Genomic DNA, 24,383 nt, shown 5'->3' with positions numbered 1-24,383 from the left:
TGCAGATTTTCAGATCAGGTTAGTGTTTCTCTCTGAACTGACAGTTGGGTTCCAGGGTCATCCTGCAAATCCCTAGGTCCAGTGGAATTCTACACAGAGCTAATAATTCAGGTTATATTCCTCCTTACTGGTGACACTGGAGGTGATTATAATTGGAGGTTGGGTATCAAATCAGGGATGCTTGACTTTCTTTTCTCTAGAAATTAGAACATTTTTGTTTGAGATAACATTCTATTTTTCACAACTCAAAGAAATCCATTTCCTATTTAGAAGATTTGACACTATGTCTCAAAGTAGTGATTTAGTTATTTCATTCAACAGAGCGATTCAAAGATGCTCCAGAGGCTCAGTCGGAAGAGACAAATTCCAATTCAGTTCATGTATATGCTGGGAGATCTTTTTATTAGCCTGTTTGTTCAACCAGAAAAATTGTTATGAAAACTTTGTACATAAAGGATAGTTGATGAGAGACATTTTTACTGTCTGGTTTTCCAGGCACCTTCTTTACTTATAATGAGTTTCCTGTATAACAGATGCTGCTGAAATCTGCTCTGAGTGGCCATGTCACTAGCCCATGGTTACACCAGCACATGGTCTCACTGAGTCACTGTTGGGGATGGCTTTAACATGTCACCAGTGGGCTTTGAATGAACAGGCCACTGTTGGTTTTGAAATGTACTGCTGTTGATAATACATAGGAAATATTTTCGATACTTGTGTAATTGAAATATATAGTTGTTAAAAGATGGACCATGATACTGAATATAGATTTTGTAAAAACTGGTAAGAAGACAAACTTCTAGCCTCTGACGACTTATTTATTTTTTATTATTTATAACTTTTTTCTTAAAATGTTCTTTATTTTATGATCTCTGAGCTTCAGCAAACTTTGAATCATTATGAAGGCTGGCTGGCTTTTTCTTCTTTGATTTTTCATTGAACAAAAAAATTGACTCATTTAAGGAATTACAAGGTCTAACCTGGTGGAGATATATATATATATATAAGAATTCACTCATGACAGATGCTATCAACTGAAAAGTATGCATTCCAAACCCTACATTCTCAGAGCCATAGTGTCTGATTTTCTGATACAACTTGAAAATAACACAAATAAAAATAATCATTGGCTCCAAATACAGGACTTGCTTTTGAAAACGCAGATCCTTGGGCATAATCCTAGAACTACTGAAAATGCCTCAGAAACATATATTTTGTTAACATTCTCTAAAGTATGTAGACATAGGCCAGGCACAGTGGCTCACGCCTGTGATCTCAGCACTTATTATATAATGTGACCATAAAATGCATACTGATCAGGAAACAATAACCTTCATTTTAAAATAAAGAGAGGCTAGGTGCAGTGGCTCATGCCTGAAATCCCAGCACTTTGGGAGGTTGAGGTTGGTGGATCACTCGAGGTCAGGAGTTTGAGACTAGCTTGGCGAACGTAGTGAAACCCCATCTCTACTAAAAGTACACAAATTAGCCAGATGTGGTGGCAGGTGCCTGTAATCCCAGCTACTAGGGAGGTGGAGGCATAAGAATTACTTGAACCTGGGAGGTGGAGGTTGCAAAGAGCTGAGATTGTGCCACTGCACTCCCGCCTGGGCAACAAAGTGAGACTCTGTTTCAAAAATAAACTAAAATAGGCTGGGCATGTTGGTTCATGCCCGTAATCCCAGCACTTTGGGAGGCCGAGGCAGGTGATCACCAGAGGTCAGGAGTTCAAGACCAGCCTGGCCAACATGGTGAAACCCCATCTCTACTAAAAATACAAAGTTAGCCAAGAGAGGTGGTGCACCTGTAATCCCAGCTAATCAGAAGGCTGAGGCAGGAGAATCGCTTGAACCCAGGAGGCGGAGGTTGCAGTGAGCCAAGATTGTGCCATTGCACTCCAGCCTCGGTAAAAAGAGCGAAACTCCGTCTCAAAAAAAAAAAAAAAAAAATTCCAAAAATTAGCTGGGCGTGGTGGTGCTCACCTGTAGTCCCAGCTACTCTGGAGGCTGAGGCAGGAGAATCACGTGAACCTAGGTAGTGAAGGCTCCAGTGAGCTGAGATGGCACCGCTGCACTCCAGCCTGGGCGACAGACTAAGATGTCTTTCCAATAAAAAAAAAAAATCATGAATTAAACAAAATAAAGAGATACATCCCACCCCCTCCAATATGTTTAACACCTGTGCAGAAGAATGCTCCCAACTCTCTGCTTTTGTCTGCTTTTGTCCTTCACATGATTCCACTTATTCCACCACACGTCCACTCTTAGGAGCAAGAGGAAGGGACTGTGCTCTCTTAGCTCCTCTCTGCTGCCTTTGGGCTATCTACTCTCAAAATCCACTCTTGTGGGACTTGGAACTCCAAACCATATCATCTTCGCTCCCTGCTGTCATCTCCTGACCTTGTGATTATTCCTTCGCAGCTATCAAGACCTCTGGAGCCGAGCTCCCAATCTTCTCTCTATCCCGACTTCTCATTCATTCATTTATTCCTTCTAGTACATCCTGAGCATACCAAATGTGAGGCGCTGTACAAGGTGCTAGGAATACCTTATTGAGTGAAATAAAACCCTGTTTTCATAGGGCTTACATTTCAGTGTTAGGGAATACAGGAAGGAGATACAGACATAAACAGCAAACAAACACAAAAACAAATAGATAACATGCCAGGTGGTGGTTAATGCTTTAAAGAAAAATCAAACCAGCTAAGTGGACAAGGAGAGATGAGTACATGCAGGGAAGGGCAGAGAAGGCTGCCCAAAGAGGGTACATTTGGAGACTGAGCCAAGTGTGTGACAAACCGGGGAATGGCTGGATGAAAAGCAGGTGAGGGTGAGGGGACCAGAAGTGCAAAGGCCCTGAGGTGGGTGTGTTCTTAGCACATCTGAGGAATGCGCTGGAGAGAACCATGTAAAGGGAACATGGTATGCGCTCAGAGGATCAGGCAGAACCAGATTATGAATGGCCTTATAGACAATGGTCAGCAATTCAATATTATTTGAGCAGAGATGGGAAGTCACTGGAGGGTCTGGTGCAGAAGAGTGGCTCAATCTGACTTAGGCTGTGAAGGAATTACTCCAACTGCTCTGTAAAGAATGACCTGTATGTTGGGCAAGGACAGAAGCAGGGAGACCCACTGGAAAACTATGACGATAGTCCAGGTGAAAAATGACGGGGGCTCAGACCAAGGTGGAGGGGGAGGAGGTGGCAAGCAGTCATCAGATTCCGGGTATGTCCTGAAGGTAGAACCAACAGGATGATTCCTGGATTCCTGGATTTCTCACCAAATGAAAGAACAGAGTTGTCATTTACTGAGACAGTGTGAGCTGGGCAGGAGTACATTTAAGAGGGAAATTAAGAGTTCATTTTTGGACATGTTAAACTTAAGGTGCTTTCTTAAAATCCAAGTGGAAATCACCCTTGGTAAGTTAAATATTACTGTGACTGACCTACTGACATCCAGGATCAGGGCTTACAAATTCAAATGCTTTAAAGGCAAGTCAGTCAACATAAATAAGTATTGAGGGCAGGTGAAGACTGTAGCCGATCAAAGAGTAAATATCCCAACTACACTGGAAGCCACTACTGAACCCAGTCTAGGGTTGTCATCAGAAATCTGGGATCAATGTTCCTAGACCTTCCAATTTTTTTTTCATAAAAGGAAGAATCTGTATCTGTAACAATCAAATCTTACAGGGAAAAAAGTTCCAGTCTACTAAATTCTAGAATTACTCAGTTAAATAAAAATTCTTGCTTCGGGACTTATCAGTGTCCTTAATTGTGTAACGCACATTGCAAAAGAGATTTTGTTTAGCACTTCTCTAACTTATTTGACAGAAGAACTCCCTTTTAATGCAACATCTCAAGGGGCAAGCATTACTTGGCAAACACTTTGGGGAATGCTGGTTTATGGGTAAGTCCTAAGTGTTTCATCAACAATCTTTATGCTCCCTCTGTGGAAGTTTTAGGGCATATATTAATATGTTTATTACAGCTTATGAGTCATAGTTGATCACACACCACACACACACACATACACACACACACACACATACACACACACAGAGGCAATTTTGCTAGATTTTCTAACAGCTCATATCAGATTTAGTGAAATGCAAATGGAACAATTATTAAAGTCTTCTAACTTGTTAAGTAACTAAGAGGAGTCTTGACGCTACCATTGGTGAAGAAACACTTAGTGAGCACAGGGCCACTGAGTCACTTTATTTCCTAGCTCCTCTCCCTTCTTTGCCAACTACACTACCTAATGTAGTGACAGGAAGGACAGCTAATTACTATTATGCACAGATGTTCTTTGTTTTACTTATCCATGAGGAGGGAAGAAGAGAAGGACAAATAAATCAGGAATGGAAAATTTGTAATAAAAATACAAAACTAATGTTGCTGCAGGTCTTTAAAATATATCCTCCAGGATATATTAAAACATTTGAGGTTCAAGGCTGCTCTCTGAAGACTTAAGAGTACATAGTCTGTTTAAGAGAGCTCACAATACAGATGAGGAGATCAGTACATAAAAAGATAAACAATATAGAACTGTCAAATATTATCAAAAAGATCTATAAAAGCTCAGAGAAAGGAGAGGGTAAAGTAAGCTTGCATGGGCAGTGGGAGTGTCATATGAGCCAGTCTTTGATGCATAGGGAGGCATCGGGTTGAGAGGAAGGTGGTGAGAATTCCATGCAGGAAAGGCAAGTAGGGATAAAGACAGGGCAGTTCAGGACTATGATCAGACAAGACTGTTGAGGTTGGGAGGAAAATGGAACACAAGCCTGGACCAGATCATGCTGGACATGGGGTTCCAAGTGAGAAACTGTGGCCTTAATTGTGTAGGTAACAATGAGTCTGATGGATTTTGAGCATGAATCTGCCCTACTCAGGACATTTGAAATGGTGAGGCATAAGTGAGAGAGTGAGGCAAGTGTACTCTTTAGGATCCTGGGTAGAGGTGATGAGCACTGGGCAAGGGAGCTGACAGTGGGAATAGAAGGAAATTATAATATTATGAAGGAGGAAATGATCAATAAGACTCGTTAACCTATTGAATGTGGGAGAAGCAAAGGAGAAAGGTAGGCAGTGACCCTGGGTCTCTGAGAGAATGGTTATCCTGATAGCAAACTGGTTTACAGGTATTGATTTAAGACAGTGGTACCACTCAAGCAGCAGTGCATTTAAGTAGAAATGCTCAGTCAATTCATTAGTGACCTAGGACTAGAACTTGAGAAGGAAAGGCAACCAATGTGCATTAAGATACCACTGTATTCTCAGCTATGTGCTAGATCTTAATTTAGGAGAGAAATTAAGGGGCTGGAGTTTGCAATTTGGCACCATCTGCATAGATGTCAGTCAAATCAGGAGAATGGAAAGGATTCAATGAAGCCAAATTTATCACACTTTCTCTATGTCCCTTCACTATGAAAACAGTTATCACACAAAAATAGATGCATATAAAAAACACTATATCACATCACATCACATCACATGATCACTCAAAATATCTGAGTTCCCTAAGTTAATTCTGAGGTTTAGGCAGTGATTGAGATAAGGAAGGGAAAACAGAACTGTAATTGATCTCTTCTATTCTTCTCTCCCCTGAGGGAGGTAGCCAGACACAAAACAGGAGTCAGGAAGGAACTAGGGAAGAAAGTTTTTGGGAGAGTTTCCACCTGCCGAGATAAATAGGAGTAAAAGTAAACTCTCTCCTTAAAGAATGATAACCCTTTGAAAAGTGTCTCTTACTTTTCTAGAACTCGTTATCAATGTACAGACATGCTCCTTTCATTCCCATCATAAAACTTTCCATTCACAAGCAAGTGAAGAGTCACACATTCCACCTTCAGGCTCCCTCCAGCACACCAGGGTCTCAGTGTTTCCCTGTTGCTTTGCATGCCTGTGCTGGAGCTCGGGTGCAACAGGCAGAATAACAATGCTCGATAGATGTTTCTACAGCAGTCATCCATCTTTTCCATTTGCCACAATTCTCCAGAGTGAGCTGGGTCAACGGCTTCCTTCTTCCCAGCAGTCAGGAAGGTCATGCTGCTTACAATGTCTCTCTCTCTGTTTAAATGCCCAGGGAAGGGAAAAACGAAGAAGCCATAACAAGAAAGAACAGCAAGGCAGGCAAAGGTAGACTAAATTTGCAAACTTAGAAAGCATCTCAGAATACGGTAGTTATTTAATATAAAAGTGTTTCCATTCCTGGTACTCTTACTTTCTTTGACTCTGCAAATGCAATACAATAAATATTATAACTGTGTGTAATCACAGATTTAATGGCATGACTACTTATAATGAACCGAATATAGGTGTCATCATAATAAAACATAACATCATAACAAAAGACACCAGTATCAAAAGTTCCCCAAGACCCTGGAGTAGAAACACGTGCCTTAGGATCTGTGAAAGATATATGCATTAGCACTCCTTGATTCTTACAGATTCTCCTGGAATTTCTTGCTAAAAAGGAAGAGAAAGTGCTGGGAGGGTTTCCTAAAAAGCATCCCCAGCAGTGCATTTGCACTATCTAAAATGAATTCATGTATGAAAGTGGCTGTCTCAAGACCCATGTCTATATGATGGCCAATCAAATGACTGATGCTCACACTCCTAGAAACTAGGCAATATGCTTTGAAAACATAAAACAGGGGGTGAGGGGTGGAGGGGGTGAAGGAGAACCTGCACGATGCTCACTAATTGACATTTGCCAAAACGGAAAGCTTTTATAAAAAGGTAATAACACCTACTTATTGGGAATTTCCAGTGACACAACCAAGATACTATCACAAGACAAATTATGATAGAAAATAGTTATGCTCAGACCTGTGCTGGCTGAAATAACAACCTGTTTTGACAATGAAGAACATTCATACGACAAATGCTCACATAACCCTGCCAGCAGAATCGCCACTTAAACAGTAATGATATCACAAAAATAACTTGCAAAATTGGCTCAAATGGAACCATGGGCGTTTTCTACCATAATTAAGTAATAACCATTTACTTTCTCTGTTGCCTGTAAACATTGTTTGGGTTCTCACCGCTTTTAATTCCTGGTATTACAATTTTATCTGTAACCTAATTCCCGAATCTAGCTGTTACCAGATTCCACAAAATATCGAACAGAGATTAGTGCTTGGCAGCCCAGTGACAGCCTTATAGGAAGATGTCCTTTACAGGGTTCATAGTTCCCTTTCCACCTCCATGAATGAAGAGAAGAGTGTTCAAGTTCTTGATGCTGGCTCCCCCTCCAGGTGCAGGGAGGAAAAGACAGTAGGGCTTCCCATAGCCACCCTACCAGCCTCCTGTGTCTGCCTTCTAAAAAAGAGTCCCAAATCACAGAGAAGCAACAGTGGGAGCTTCATGACATCATCAAATGTATCTACAGAAAATAATGAGTTTTCACTTGGAATAAAAGACTTTACAAAACAATTTCAGAAATAATTAGCAATCCCATCCTATCTCAATGGTATTGCATTTGCATAAAACAACCAAAGGCACTTAATGCTCTTCTCTTACCTGCCTACTGTCCCTTTGGGAGGATATCGAAGAGGAGGCACTTCTATGGGTTGGAGTGGATGTTTTATGAGCAGGGGAAATGCCCTTCTCATCTGAACTCATCGCTGCAGTTAGAGTCTCGTTTTATGCACTTAAGACCATCCCAATCTTCTCTCAAATCCACAAAGAAGTAGATGATTTTTCAGCTTCATTCCATTTCATGAATCAGGTTTGACTAGAAAAGAACAGGCAATATTCAGGGTGTCCAAACCACCTAAGAGCAAAACAAACAAGCCTCATATAAGTAAATAAAGTCAAATTAATATCATTATATTTAGGATGAAACATTAATTTGTGTTAGTGAGAGGAAGAACTCTGACACATGAGGAAATACTTCTCTCTCTAGATTTTAAAGTGGAAGATGAAAGTGTTAATATGCAAAAAAAGGACTGCCAACAAGAAAATGGGAAGAAATCATGTGCTAAAGTCATATTCTCTCCTCTTACATTTTCTTTCTTTTAAAGCAGATTATAATGCTATATTTGAGACCCTAATGCCAAGGATGCCAGATTCTCCTCCAGAAACATAATCTCTCCTACCCAATGGACTAGAATAAGAGCTCGGTCCATGTTTGTCTTTAGTTTAGCTATGTCATGTATGTGACAGTTAAATCCAACACAAAGTAGTCAGTTACAAAAGAGTTAATGCATTATGTTAACACATTATGTGCATCCTGTGATCCAGCATTTGTGAAGGTCAAGGAATACATATATCCACAGTTATTTGTACCTCAAAATTATAGCATGCCTACATGTGACTCTCAGTAACCAACACGCTTGCGAACATCTACGGATTGACAGGGTATCTCACAGCAGGGGTAAATGGAGTTCCTTCACTTATGCATAGCTAACCGCCACTTCAATTTTTTTACTTGGATTCATGTAAGAAAGGTTTGCATTGTTAATATTGAGGTTAAAAGCTTATGTCAGAGAGAAACTCTTAAATTGGCCTTGTCTCCAACACAGCTATGCTAAAACGTGTTTAAAAGGTAAGCACTATGGTATAACATTAAAAGCTTAAAAAATAATATTTCCCAAAAGATAGACAATTAAAGTGAACCTTATCCTCTTATAAGAAGAAGGCCACATTCTAGCTCCCATCTTAATGCTAGTATCTTCTTGAAGGAAGTACAGAACACCAGAACATTTGTATAGGCTTGTTAACACAGGTTGGGAAGGAAAGCTGCTAGAAGGAAACAGAAATCAATCTTTAGACCACAAAAAAGTGAGACATGAACTTCAGTCTAGAAGGTGAGACACTGAATCAAGTAAACAAAAAATGATGGAGATATATGGGCATCATGAAGACAGTGAGGGATGTGAACTAATGGATCTAGGAGTTAGAGCTGAGGTCCAAAGGATGAGGAGTTAACTAGGTACCTGGGCGTCTGGCATGACATGATCAACAGATGAGTGGTAGCCAATATGACTAGAGTCAGAGAGACGACAATATGGTGATCAAAGAAACGCAGAGGCCAGTCCCTGCAGGACCTTGTAGGCCATGACAGTAGCTATGGTCTGAATGTGTGAACCAAAATTCATGTGTTAGAAGCCTAACCCCAATGCAACAGTATTGGGAAGTGAGGCCTAATGGAAGGTGTTTAGGTCATGAGGGTGGAGCCCTCGAGACTAGGTTAGTGCCACTATATAAAGAGCTTGTGATGTGGTTTGGCTGTGTTCCCACCCACATCTCATCCTGAATTGTAGTTCCCATAATCCCCATATGTCATGGGAGGAACCAGATGGGAAGTAATTTGATCATGGGGGTTGTTACCCTCATCCTGTTCTCATGAGAGGTCAGATCTGATGGTTTTATAAGGGACTTTCCCCCGTTTTGCTTGGCATTTCTCCTCGCTGCTGACATGTAAAGAAGGACGTGTTTGTTTCCCCTTCTGCCATGATTGTAGGTTTCCTAAGGCCTCCCTAGTCATGCAGAACTGTGAGTCAATTAAACCGCTTTCCTTTATAAATTTGGCACTCTCGGGTACGTCTTTATTAGCAGCATGAGAATTGACTAACACAGCTTGTGGAAGTGGGTTCTCTCTCTTCTGCTCTCCTACCATGTGAGGACATGGAGTTCCTCCTCTACAGAGGATGCAGCATTTGAAGTGCCTCTTGGGAGCAGAGAGACAGGGCCCTAACCTACTGGTGCCTTGATTTCCCAGCCTTTGGGACTGTGAGAAAGAAATTTATGTTCTTTGTAACTTACCCAGTCTTGGGTACTCTGTTATAGAAGCAGAAGGTGGACTAAGACATTGGCATTTTGATTTTTATTATAAGCATGAGAAGCCATCAAGATGTAACCAGATTTGTGTTACTAAGGGGTGACTTTGGCAGCTGTGGGGAGACTCCAAGTGGGGAAGTAAAGAAGATGAGGAGGGCCCAATCAGGACTCAGGAGAGGATGGGAGAGTGGTGGCAGAAATTCCAACACTGAGTCCTGTGTCCTGTGACTGGACGTGGTGGGGGAGGCAGGGTTAAGGCTAAATCTCAGGTCTGTGGCATTCCGAGCAAGAAATGGTAAAAGGAAATCCAAGATCCATGGGAAAGTCATGATTGTGGTTTGAGACATTGCTGAAGGCATTCAAATGGAGACAAACTCTTGGAAATGTAGGTCTGGAGCTCAGGAAAATCTAGGCTGGAGATGTAAATGTTTAATAGACTATGGTAATGATACAGATATATTGATCAGATCCTTTATAGATCATGTAAATTTCACATGTGCCAGTAAATGAAATTTTATATGGTCCTATAGTTATATTTTTAATAATCTGTAACATAATATTAATGGATTATGTCACCTGAATGTGTTATTCGGGATTTTAATGGTCACTTATTTATAGAGAATACCTAAAAGAACAAAACCAATAATTACAAGGGTAATTTTTATAAAGTGTGAAAACTGGACATTCTAGTGAATAGAACTTGTAATCCAGTCTTAAGATTTCAACTTCACTGTCACCGCAAGAAAAATAAAAGCTACTTACCCTCCAAACTGGGAGACTTTCTCTTGAAACAAAACTAGTCTTTGGACAAACAGAAATGGAAAGTGCTGTGTATCTCTTCTGTGGGCTAGAGATAGTTTCATTCATTATTGGCAAAAGGTAGTAATAAACCTCCACTTGAGAGACGATCATCTAATCTTTTTGTTTTATGAAGGCAGTCTAGTAAGTGAGTAAAGTTTCTGATGCCAAGCTGTCGTGCCAGCAAACAGAATGTAAAGACACTGCTCGGATCCTTGATTTGAAGTACTTAGCTTTCTGGTCCAAAATATTTTACAAGTAGATGCTGACTCTTGAGCCAAAAGGGAGGTACTTTTGTGATGCGTTCAAGTGCTCCCAAGGGATGAGGTTGTAACAACCTAAATAATTAAACTGTAATCCATTTGGAAGTAAATTCAATCCAAGGTATATTTCCTCTGCTGGATTTTTTTCTTTTTTAAAACTGTACTTTTTTCATTAACATCAATGCTAACACTTTGATTTTTGTTTTAATTTAAAATGACATTTTCAGGATAACTTGTTTATGATAAAAGGTCAGCATTTCAGTTGACCTATAGTTATAAATATGTTGAATAATAGCAAAATGAAGAAAAAGTAAGAGAACTTAATTCATTACAGGAATTGTTTTTGAGGTTATTGTTGTTGTTTCTAAGAATTTTTGTTATTTTTTTAACAGAAAGGGTTTCAAGTACTTTAAATATAAAGTTGAATGAGATGCCCTTTAAAGATTATTCCAACCAATTTTCAATCAAGTGTTTGACCACCTGCTCTTTTTCAAATGCATTATAAAAGTAAGTTTAAACTCTGAGAGAAGGTTATTTTTTATTCTTAGAGTGTAGGAATTGCTATAACATAAAAAAAAATTATCTCTATGAAAGAACATTTTCAGAAATTGCCTAAACAATATTCTAAACCAATGAAAGGCCATAAATTTTAAAGTCAAAACCAACATAATTACTATACTCAATGAGAAAGGTATTGTGGCTGGAAATAACAGCAATACGGGAGAGCCGAACATCTAATTTTTCTGTCTCATTCTTCCTTTATAACAGTGGGAACACCACAAGTATTGCTAAGTGCTGTAACATTTGCATTTTCATTGAGTGACATAAATCTCAGATTTATGACCCAGGGACCTAATTAAAGCAAAAGCTGGTAGGGAAGACTTCTAGAACTTGCTGTTCAAAGGCATCATAAATTGTATGTGTCCAGAAAAACACTTACCCTGGGCTAAGTTGTAATGTGCCACAACCAAGCCCCAAATGTCTTTCTCACAGTCCTGAAGGCTGATAAATCAAGGCACCAGCAGGTTAGGGCCCCGTCTCTGCTTCCAAGAGGCTTACAAGAAAGGTTTATTTTTAGCTCATTTACATGTCCTTTAGGTCAGCTGCAGACCTACCTTGAGTCCTCTTCATTCCAGGCTTAACAAATAGCCCCCAGGAGAGGCAGGGCAAAGAGGCATTGCAGAACCATGGGATGGTTCTTAGAGCTTTTGCTTGTAGGTGGTACAGGTTAGCTCACTCATGTTTTATTGGCCAAAACGAGTCACATGGCCTAGGTGAGGTCAATGATGCATGAAACTATAGTTCTCCCAGTGGGCGAGGCAGTAGATATTTGGGTATAATAATAATTTACTATATAAACTATAGGAAAAGATTAAAAGTACAGTTGAAAATATTTAAATTGACTCCAGTTACATCACTGAGAGATAACCCTTGTTAACATTTTTTGTTCTACTTTAATCAAAGTAGGAGAATAATATTCACACTATCTGCAGTATGGTTTTTCGATCGACAATATATCACTAATGGCTTTTTTGATAAACAAAGAAACTTCAACAATACCATTCTTAATCATTACAAATAAGACGACCACACAGATATACCACAATACATTGAACCATTCTTCTTTTGGGACATTTAGGTTGTACTCGGTATGTTTTGGAACAAAGAGATTTATCACAGAAGAGTTTGTAATAGTTATACATTTAGTTTTAATCATTATAAAAATGACCTTTTTCATTCCTTTCAATACTTTTTGTTTTGCTTTATCTGATATTATCTCTTCCCTTTCCACTTGTAAGTGATTAAATAAACTTTGTCCATCCTTCCCATTTAAACTTCCTGTATGTGTTTGTGTGTGTATATATATATATATATATATATATGTTATTTTTTTCGGATGGAGTCTCGCTCTTTTGCCCAGGCTGGAGTGCAGTGGCGTGATCTCGGCTCACTGCAACCTCTGCCTCCCGGGTTCAAGCAATTCTTCTGCCTCAGCCTCCTGAGTAGCTGGGATTACAGGCGCCTGCCACCACGCCAAGCTAATTTTTGTATTTTTAGTGGAGATGGGGTTTCACCGTGTTGGTCAGGCTGGTCTTGAACCCCTGACCTCGTGATCCACCCACCTCAGCCTCCCAAAGTGCTGGGATTACAGGCGTGAGCCACCGCGCCCAGCCCAGCTTCCTGTATATTTTATATTACATGTCCCTCTAGTAATGATTAGGTTGAATTGTTCAAAAAATCTAATTTTAGTGAAGTATTTCCAATTTCTATTTAACGTTATAACTAATAATTGATCTTACCCCTGCCATACCATTTCGTACTTTCTATTTTTTGGGTTCTTCTTTGTTTCCTTTAATGCTTGATGGCTTTGCTTGGTAATCTGGCTTTTGCAGCATACTGACTTTCATATGGTTTTAATAGCCTTTTATATTTGACAATAATTTGAAAGATATAATTCTCCTTTTAAAGTTCTATTTCCATTTCCCTTTAAACTTCTCTAAATCATGCTGGAACCTACAGTCTGTAAGTGACAGTTAAGAGTAAAATGGGGTTGGGTGTGGTGGCTCATGCCTGTAATCCCAGCATTTGGGAGGATAAGGAAGTAGGATCACTTGAGGCCAGTAGTTCAAGACCAGCCTGGCCAACATGGTGAAACCCTTTTTCTGCTAAAAATACACAAATTAGTTGGGCATGGTGACACATGCCTGTGATCTCAGCTATTCGGGAGGCTGAGGCACAAGAATCACTTGAATCCGGGAGGTGGAGGTTGCAGTGACCTGAGATCATGCCACTGCACTCCCGCCTAGGCGACAGAGCGAGACCCTGTCCTCGCTGCCCCCGTCATAAACAAACAAAACAAGCAGACCTTCATCCCGCCTCCCCTACCCTCTGTATGGCAGATGCATCTGACAGCAATAACTTAAGCACACCCTGAGAGTGACCCTATGGTCTAAGAAGAATGTGTGTCCAGAGTCCCAAGCAAAGGAATAAAGGAGTGACCCACCCGGAGTGTCACTCCTTGTCTATGAGGAGCATCTGAATCCCCTGCCCATCACTTGGAACGCTGCCACTTTTCCTAGTTGGGACCTACAGGGATCTCAAAATGTGAGGACAAATTGTAAGAAAAGCCACCTCCTTTTCTGCAAGGGAAGATAAGGTTTGTCATAATGAAAACTTGGCTAGATTTTCCTCAATTTGCGATATATAGCTTTCAAAAAATTAGGGTTTAGTCCTCTATAGTTTGACATTGTATTATTCTGTTTGAAGCTAGTGTTTGGGTTATTGACAGTTTGTCTTTTTAAATATTTGCATGACTATTCACAGATAATTTGGAGGAACCTCATTAGAAAATCCTAGAGGCAAGTTTCCTGATTTCAACTGACCAAGGCTCTACTCTCTCTCCACTCTTCTCAGGCCCCTTACTAAGTAAATGAATAAGACAAACGCTCATCCCTGATGTGAGCAACCATCAAACCTGATGGGTGGGAAAAGGGAAAAGAAAGAATGCAAAAGGAATCATATCTTTTACTTTGTTTAGCTCTACATCTGAATTTTGTATTTGAAGTAAGTTTTACAGCAAACTAAATATTGTAAAACACTTATTACTCTCACATTGACACAATTTAATGTAATCGTTACCAAAATCATAACAGGATTTTTAATGACTTGGCAATATTATTTTAAAGTTCATCTGGGCTACTCTGGGTGCACTGCCTATGAGTTAACTTTGCTCCACACGGAGCGAAAGAAAGAAAAGAAAGAAAGAAAACAAAGAAAGGAAGGAAGGAAAGAAAGAAAAAAGGTAAGTTCATCTGGAAGAGTAAACGTGTGAGAATTGCAAAAAATATTTTAAAAAATAATGAAAGATACTTTACCCTATCACACACTAAAGCTATTTAACAGCTTCCCTGATTAATAGTAGTAGTACAGGGCCAGGAAAAGCAGATGGAACAGACAAGAATTCTAGAAACTAGTCTATGCAATGACAAAAGGGTCTTAAAAATATCAGTAAGAATATTATTCAGTGCAAAAAAGATACGAGCTATCAAGGCCATGAAAAGACATGGAAAAACCTCAAATGCATATTAAGTCATCATTTCACCAGTACTAATTTTCCAAGACTTGTCAGTCACTTTTTGATTCATCACTTGGTTTCTGGCCTTTGCCATCATGTTTTGAAAGAAAGATTAGATAATGTCATAGCTCATATTCTAACAGAAAAATAATACTGGGAAATATGGTTCTGATGACTGCTAACAGATACCAATTGTCAGCACAGTGCAAAGACTTTTTGGCAACAATAAGACATAACAAAATATTTTGCCCTACTTTGTGACCTTAAATGATGACTCATAAATCCCCAGGTGTGTACAAATTCTTACTAAGGCACTATATGATTTCAACAGTACATGTCCTGTTCTCTGGAGGAATTTGCTGTCAAAACAACCATTTCTGTACCGAGTCGAGGCATTCTGAGGAGTTGGCTAAAGCAGACAAAATGACTTGGGTTAAAAATGTCCTTGAACCAACCCTTGTGTGTTGCTGGTGGGAACAGAAAATGATGTAGGTGCGGTGGAGAACAGTATGGCAAAAAAACCTAAAAATAGGCCGGGCACAGTGGCTCACACCTGTAATCCCAGCACTTTGGGAGGCAGAGGTGGGTGGATCACCTGAGGTCTCTAATAAAAATACAAAACATTAGCTGAATGTTGTGATACTCGCCTGTAATCCGAGCTACTCAGGAGGGTGAAGCAGGAGAATTGCTTGAACCTGGGAGGTGAAGGTTGCAGTGAGCTGAGCTTGTGCCACTGTACTCCAGCCTGGGCAACAGGAGCAAAACTCCATCTCAAACAAATAAAAAACTAAAAATAAACTGCCATATGATCCAGCAATTCCACTTTCAGGTATATGCACTCAAAGAGCTAAAATCATAGGCTAAGATACTGTACAACCATGTCCATAGCAGCATGTAGCCAAAATGCAGAAGCAACCCAGTCCATCAATGAAAGAATGAATACATTAAAAAAGGGTTACATCCATACAATGGAATATTATTCAGCCTTAAAAAGGAAGGAAATTCTGACACATGTAATGACATAGATGGACCCTGAAGGCATCATTTTAAAGGGAAATAAGTTAGGCACAAAGGAACAAAACACAAATACTGTATGATTTCACTTATATGAGACATGAGGTACGCAGAATAGTCAAATGTATGAAGACCTAAGGTAGAATGGTGGTTATCAGCATCTGTGAGGAGGGGGAAATGGGAAGAGTTTGTGTTTAGTAGTTACAGAGTTTCACTTTGAAAGACGGAAAGGTTCTGGAAATGCATGGTGGTGACGGATACCAAACAATGTGAATGCACTTAATGACACAGAAGTGGACACTTCAAAGCGGTTAAAATGATAAATTTTATGCTCTCTCTCTCTCTCTATATATATATGTATTTTTTACTACAATAAAAAGTTCCTGAATCACCAGCTATTATGACTTCTACAATATGCAGACATTAATTTTATAGTATTTTGTGGTCAAGTTTCAGCTTCCTTATGAAGTCTTTCCTAACCTATTAGACAGAATTATCACTCCAATCTGTATTACTTCTATACATACACATACATATATTTTTTAACATACCCTGCACTGCATTTATTTGACTTGATTCTGTAAGATTCATGAGGGCTGGGAGTATGTCACTTTTCTCATTATAGTCCAATGTCATGAGCCACAAAAGTCATTCAGGTTGTTTACTGGGCTCATCACTTTAGTTAAGATTTAAATCTTCCATTATATCCATTAGATAACATTGATTGTGCCTGCAGACTGTAGAGATCCACCCTCATATTAGTTCTTTTTCTTTTCTTTTTTTTGAGATGGCCATCTCACTATGTTGCCCAAGCTGCTCTTGAACTCCTGGACTCAAGCAGTCCTCTCACTTCGGCCTCCCAAAGTGCTGGGATTAGAGGCGTGAGCCACTGTACCCAACCTAGTGCTTTAATTTTACTGTATTTGCTTAAAGATAACCCAAAATAACCCACATGATTTGTAGACTGGAGTTTCCTAGCTGTTCAATAGTGAGCTGGAGCGAGAGACTGTACAAGGTTCAACATTCCCAAGATAAAATCTCTCAGTTGTTCTTAAAAAAAGGCCTGCCAGACTGCTAACGGTACTATAGGGGCCTGAGGGACATTAGGAATAGGAAATAGATGCAGTAGCATTAATTCTTTCATAACACCACTGATGGGTTAGCCTGGCCACACAGAATTATGGCACCTGGCACCTGATTTACTAGATACCATCTACTAATTACAACATCTCGTGGTCAGGAATCTTAAGCAGAATTTGGAAAAACTGTCATCCTCCAGAATAGCGGTGTTTATGCAGGCCATTACCCACATATCGGGATGTCCAAAATTCTACTTGTGTTGGGCATTCAAGCATGAGTGTTGGTTTCAATTACTGCTCATTCATTGTTACATGAGGGAAGGAACAGCTGACATAACTGAGAATCCACTGCCAGGTCCCAGGTTCTGCAGCCTTGTAAACTCATTTAATTGGAGTGTGGTAACCTTGGCACGTATCTACTGGTGAGCTGGAGCTGGCGTGCACTAGCTCAGGAGCTCTGTGCATCTCCCCCCAGTTCAGGGCTTCAAAGACGTTCCCCTGAGACCTTGAAATAGACGGTGGTGGGAGTATCTATGCCATGCAAATGCTTCAAATCTGGGCTTTTTGTTTTGTTTTGTTTTTAAGAGTTGATTGTTAAACATTTGCCAGTACACCACCGTGTGTGGTGGTTTTCATTGTAGTGGTTTCTCTTGTAGTGGTTTTCATTTTTATTTTTACACTAAAATATCCCATGGATTGCCTGAGTTTGAAGCCAATCCCAACTCTGCCACTTCCTAGTTATGAAACCTCAGGCAATTTACTGAAGTCTCTCTTTGCTTCAGTTTCCTCATCTATAAAACAGGGATAGTAATAACTCTTCTTCACAAACCCCAAGCTTGGGAAATGTCAGAGCAAATCATCTACTACATAGGTTCTCAAGGGTAGCATTGGGATCAACATATCACTTGGGAACTTCCTGGAAATCCAAATTCTTGAGCTCATCTATGCTTGTGAATCAAAACCTCTGAGGGTGGTGCCCAGCAATCTGTGCTTTAATAAGCCTGCCAGCAGGCAGCAGGTATGCCGAGTTGCCAGTTGGGCCCCATTCTTCACTGGCCTAACACCAACAAAACTAGGGAATAGTAACACAGTATCAGACACAGAATCACCGCCAAGTCACAGACCTAAAGCCTCGAAAATAAAGGAATTGCTAAGATTTTTCCTCTGAAATTAAAAACGTTTTGGAACAAGAATTTTAGGGATAATTAAAGCACGTAGCATTAAACCTTTATATATTCCTAAATGGTTTTTATACTGCAAATTAGTTTCAACAACTTTAGATAGCTTACAAAAAATGACTTTCTTATAAACACAGTACCTCCATTAATTTTTTATTATAAGTAAATTTTAAATAATTTTATTATAATTGTGTTTTATTATAATTTTTATTATAAACACAGTGCCTTCCAATAAAGAAAATAAATCAAAAAGCTTTATCATGAGCCCACAGGACTTCTGTTGTCCACTAACCCTTGCAATTGCAAAGTGTCTCAGATTCCAGATTCAGTAACCCAAAGAGATAACCCAGTCACTGCCTTTGACTAGATGGGGGATGGAGGGTAGGTGGTGCTCTGCAAAGGTTTTATGCAAAGGATCAGACAGAAAATATTTCAGGCGTTGTGAACCATACAGTCTCTGCTATGGCTACTCAAATTGCCACTGTAGTGGAGAAGAAGCCTTAGACAATATGCAAATGAATAAACACGATTACGTTCCAATAAAACTTTATTTATAATAACAGGCTGCATATTTGGCTTGTGGGCTATAGTGCTGAACCTTGGAGTAACCGCTAGACTATGAAACATCAAGATGCATTCTTGGAACCAGATGTTGGCAAGTACCTTCAAAGACTGTAGATTACTAAACAGTTTCCCATGGCAGACAGGTCTGTTAATCCGCACTACAGTTGGTAAACAATTTACACAGGACATTCTGAATTTAATTGCTTCTTGCCAGCTCCAGATTTCCCTATCTCCCCTAACATGAGAAAGAAGATACTTCATGCTTGCAAATGTAAAAACTGAAAAATATTAATAAGATAAAATAGAAACTTGTTTTCATCAAAGTTTTATTTATAATGTTAGTTCTATTAAAAACCCCTTGAGAAAAAGAATTGCTAAGTTCCACCTAAAGGATATAACCCTAAGTAGACCAAGAGTATTTTAGGAAAATGCATGAACTAAAAAGAAAAAGAGACCTTGAAAATTGCTAAGATACGAGTAGACTTTAAGTGTTCTCACTACAAAAAAACAAACAAAAAAAAAGCTAAGGGTGAGGTAATGCACATGTTAATTAGCTCAATTCAGCCATGCCCTCAAGTCTATATTTTTCAAAACATGTTGTTCATGATCAAAATATACAATTTTAATTTGTTAATTTTTAAAAATCCAGAAATGTTCAAAAAAAAAAATAGTTGTAGTGGTCGAAACTGATTTGACTAGAGAAACAGAATTTGATAACACAGATGGTCTCTGAATTACAATAGCTTGACTTAAAATTTTCCAACTTTATGAAAGGTTAATCTCATCATAAACTGAGGAACAGCTATACTAAAATCTCTTTTCCTAAAGCTAATGTTATCCCTTAATTGTCATCCTACATTCCAGAAGACATTAAATGCAACAACCTGTTCTTAGCATTCAAATTTAGCTCATGAAAATCTTAATTTGATAGCTTAATTGTACCTTTCAAAAAACGTTTTTCAATCAATATTGGATAGTTTTAAGACATCTGGTATCATGTATTATTTGGTAATGATGATGACTGTCTCTCTCTCTTTCTGCCTTTGAAACCAAATCTGGAGAATTATTTCTATTCAAAACATTTTTTAGATTCTAAAAATATCTAGCTATTTGGGTTTTATCTCCTTTTTCAATTAGGTTCAAAATTGGTATAACCCATGATTATATGGAACAACGCAGTGCATTTATTCTAGGTATAAGACACCTAGTGGGAAAGTAGAATAAAATAATTGAAAGAGAAACTGAATCAGAAAATCCAGGACATGCAGTCAATGTGCACATGGTGACTGCTGATAATTCTTTGTTTTTCTGAATACTTCATTATTATTTGAATAAAGTACTCAAAGGGATTTTTTTTTTTTTAAAGACTAAGAACTCACTGTCAACTCTTAGATCCTAAAGATTTTCTCCTATTTTTTTCTAAAAGTTTTATAATTTTACTTTTTATGTTTAAATCTGTGATCTATTTTGAGTTAATTTTATATAAGGTATAAAATTTAGAGGTTCGCTGTTTTGTATACAGATGTCCAATTGCTCGAGCACTATTTGTTGAAAAGGCTATCCTCCTTTCATTAAATAGCTTCTGTGCCTTTGTCAAAAATTAGTTGGCAGAGGCTGGGAGGGGTAGTGGAGGGTTGGGGGAGGTGAGGATGATTAATGGGTACAAAAAATAGTTAGAATGAATGAATAGGACCTAGTATTTAATTGCATAACAGGATGACTATGGGCAATAATAATTTAATTGTACATTTAAAAATAACTAAAAGAGCATAATTGGATTGTAACACAAAGGATAAATGATTGAGGGATACATACCACATCTTGCATGATGTGATTATTACACATTGCATGCCTAGATCAAAACATCTCATGTGTCCCATAAATATATACACCTACTACATACCCACAAAAATTAAACATAAAAAAATTTTTGAAAATTAGTTGGGCACAAAGAAAAGCAAAAAGGTAAACGAACTCTATCTGTAGCTTGTATTGGATTGCTGAAGTTTAAGAAATTAAAACGAAGCATTGTAGCTTATTTTGTTTTATTTTTCCCCATCCCCTGCCTAAAATGAAGTATTTTTAAAAGGCAGAATATGTCTAGTTCAAAAATGAGCAATGGGACAAAAGTCCAAAATGGAAGAGAATTCAGGTCACGGCTTCTCTTACCCACCACTCTCCCCAAAACCCCTTTCTGTGGAAGTGTGGCTTCTTCATCTTTGTAAATCTAAGCAACACTGTACTTGATTCAGTACACATTTTGGCATTTCTTCACCAGTATCTTTCTTTTAAATGTTTTATTTTGGAATAATTTTAGATTTGCAGGAAAGATACAAAAATACTATGGGAAGTTCCCATACACCCTTTACCCAAGACTTCCTCCAGTTTTCACCAGTTTCTCAGAAGCTGACAAAACAAGACATTTTCATCTGAAACTTTAACTACTTAAAGTGCCAGTTGAAAAAAAAAAATAGACATTTGGAAATAAATTCAAATGCCAAAACTGCAGTTATTGTTTAAATAAACTCTACAGTACTTTCAAATTTAGTATTCTAAACATGAAAAAGTCAGCAAATCATCCTGCAGTTCTCAGATCAAGTGTTACCTCAGAATAGGTACACACACCTTGTCACTTCCTAGAACAATACTCTTTTCATTTCCTTCATAGCTCTTATCTCACTCAGTATTTATATTATCTGTGTACTGGCTTACTGTCTATCTCCGGAGGCCTCTTGTTTCCTGCTCTGCGTTATAACCCATAACAGTGCCTGGAGGATTGACACTCAATAGACTTTGCTGGATGAATGAATGGATGGATGGATGGATGGATGAAAGCCTATCTGAATGACCAAACACTTGAGACATAGCGGGGATGATGTAAGACACATGATAAAAGACATCCATTTAGATGACTCTTAGTTCTAAAGTGTTAACCCTTTAAATAACTAGTACCAGCCATACACAGTTGAAGTTTTAGGGAGCATGTGTGTTTTTCCTTCATCTTCGTAGTCATTTCTTACAAGAGCAAAGTTTAGAATTGTTGTTTGGAAAGACAAGCCTTTCAAAGGAGATTTGTGTTGTTGGTTCACTGCAACAGTAGTTCCTGGCATTAATCATTTGATATGCAAAGTGAATAAAGTAAAATTTTAAATTACCATCAAAGTTAGACTTATTAAAATATTAATCATTCTTCTGTATGTAAGACATATTTGAAAAATAATTCACAAATGTTGGATTTCAATTTTATGGTCGTTTGGGAACAAGATATTTTGAGAAGACGGGTTAAAAGTTTACTGGAAGGTCTTGTACCAATCATTGAGTTTCGGGAAAAAAAAAAATTTGCTGGAGGGTGGGGGATGGGAGGAAGAGGGAGAGGATCAGGAAAAATAACTAAGGGGTGCTAGGCTTAACCTGGGTGATGAAATAATCTGTACAACAAACCCTCATGACATGTGTTTACCTATATAAAAAACCTGTATATGTATCCCTGAACTTAAAATAAAAATAAAATAAAAGAAAGTTTAAAAGACAAAAGGGGGAATGGTCTAGATCTCTATCTTCCCTTCCATTGCCTACCTCTGCCATTCAGGTTCAAGGAATTAACTGGTTGTAGGGAAAAAACAGCAAGGAAGGAAGGATGGATGGATGGATGGATGGATGGATGGATGGATGGATGGATAGATGGCAGGCAGGAAGGAAAACAGGGAAGGAGGAAAGGAAAAAGGGAGGAAGGAAGCAAAGAAGGGAAAGAGGGAGGGAGGGAGAGAGAAAGGGAGGAAGGAAGGAGGGAAGGAAGGAAGGAAGGAAGGAAGGAAGGAAGGAAGGAAGGAAAGGAAGGGAAGGAAGGAAGGAAGGACTTTAAGGAAGGAAGGAAGAGACTACCTGTTCCTATATTTTCTATGAACACTAACATTCTCCCAGGGTCAAATATAACAAAGTGTGTCCAGAAAACAAAGCACTTGGTCACTTGACAAACCAAAGAAAAGAAAACCATTCCAAAACAAGCACCATAAGTATCCATTTATCAAATAAAAGGAAGCAATAAAAAGAAGCAGCAATAAAATAAAAACACTGGAACACCTTCAGTCTCTCTGCTTTATTTAGAGTGTTCATCTTTCCTTTGTTTCTGGACCTGCATGATGATGAAGTGGACACTGACAAAGGCATTCAATAAGGTACACACTGATCTACCATCCAAAGAGTACAATAATCCCACTGTCACTCCTGGAACACCTGCATATGATGCAGTGAGTTGCAAATAACTCAGATAATCTGGCGAACTAAAGATTTAACAGACTGAATATCGCTGCCAAGAAACATATCAACATTAATACTAAAAATGGAGTTGGGAAGAAAAATTCTTCTTCTGTCTTCATACAGAAATTTTGAATGACTAAAAATAATAGTGATAATAAAAGGTTAAAAAAAGAAAACCCTCATAGTTAACTCTTTATTCTGTAAGGTCATCTCTGTATAAAAATATAACAATAATTAGTAGTTGTCATGCTGAAATTATTAATTTGAAACTATTTTGTGTGCTCAAAGGATAAAATACATTTATAATGCTGTTTGAACCAATGGTTTCAATGTAAAAGAAAAAAGATACAAATATAAAATTTAAAAATTAAGACACCATAAAGTTAACTCAGGAAAATCAGCATGAACTCATCATTTTTTTTTTTTTCTTTTTGGACATATGTATTTCTTACCTTGTTTTCTGAAAAGGCATGGAAACACTGACAACCCATGGGAACGAGCGCCCCTAGTGCCTGACTATAGTTTCTAAATTCTGTTTCCTATTAAAAAGAACCAGGCTGCTTGGAATGGCTGATTCTTAGACTGGGGTATGGAATGCACAAGAAGAATTTGAGGCAACCTGTTGTATCAAAAAGTAGAGTTAAAGAAATTAATAGCACAGGGATGCTTTGGGGATGTTCTGCATCTTGGTCTGGGTGCTGATCATATAGGTGTGTCCAGTATGTGCAAATTCACTGTGATTCATATATGATAGGTTCTCTTTTCTATACATACACACAGGAGCCAGGTTGAAAAGGCTCACAATGAATAAAGAAGGTTTTGTTTGAGCATCAAAATGAAAAACAAAACAAAACAATAAACCACTATAATTAAGTGTGTGAAACATAACAAATATTTTTTAATCCATCAATTTACAATGATTCTCAAGAAAAAAGGGAAGTTTCTCGCTAAAAAGCATAAATATCACCTTTTGAAGAAACTATAGCACCAACTCTGATATTGTCAATTACTAGGGAAATATTAAGCACTCACCCTGCCCTTCCTATATGAACTGTATTTCAGGGCCACCAAATACTAGTTGATGATGGAAGTTCTTTATAAAAGAATGACAGCTAACAAATGTAGAAGGCATAATAGGATGGGGGGTGGTGGTGGGTGGTCGCCATTTTTATAACCCCTAATGACATAATATATTCAGGCAATAATTACTGGCTGACAAAATCATGAAGTAAAAAAAAAATGGATGGGGGAACTTTACAATGGAGGGATCAGGATGTTCTTCTCCGAAACACGGTCCGATGACAGCATCACTAAAAGTGGGGTAACCAGACCACAAGTGCCTCCTGAGGTGACACTACATAAA

General features: G+C 38.5%; 1 protein-coding gene across 28 annotated transcripts in view; it reads right to left on the bottom strand.

The window, feature by feature from the left end:
* OSBPL6 (oxysterol binding protein like 6) overlaps positions 1 to 24,383 on the bottom strand; it is a 207,998-nt gene that overhangs the window by 85,235 nt on the left and 98,380 nt on the right. For 18 of the 28 annotated variants that reach the window (XM_077957254.1, XM_077957262.1, XM_077957270.1 and 15 more), the window contains one exon: positions 7,531 to 7,783. In XM_077957254.1, the coding sequence (XP_077813380.1) occupies positions 7,531 to 7,632 (102 nt within the window). In that variant the 5' untranslated portion in view covers positions 7,633 to 7,783. The remainder of the gene's footprint in view (positions 1 to 7,530; positions 7,784 to 24,383) is intronic. The other 10 variants (XM_077957259.1, XM_015110428.3, XM_077957249.1 and 7 more) reach the window with 1 other exon arrangement.

This window comes from Macaca mulatta, chromosome 12 (genome assembly GCF_049350105.2).
Source record: "Macaca mulatta isolate MMU2019108-1 chromosome 12, T2T-MMU8v2.0, whole genome shotgun sequence".
Lineage (NCBI taxonomy): Eukaryota > Metazoa > Chordata > Mammalia > Primates > Cercopithecidae > Macaca > Macaca mulatta.
This window is presented reverse-complemented; position numbering and strand designations above follow the sequence as displayed.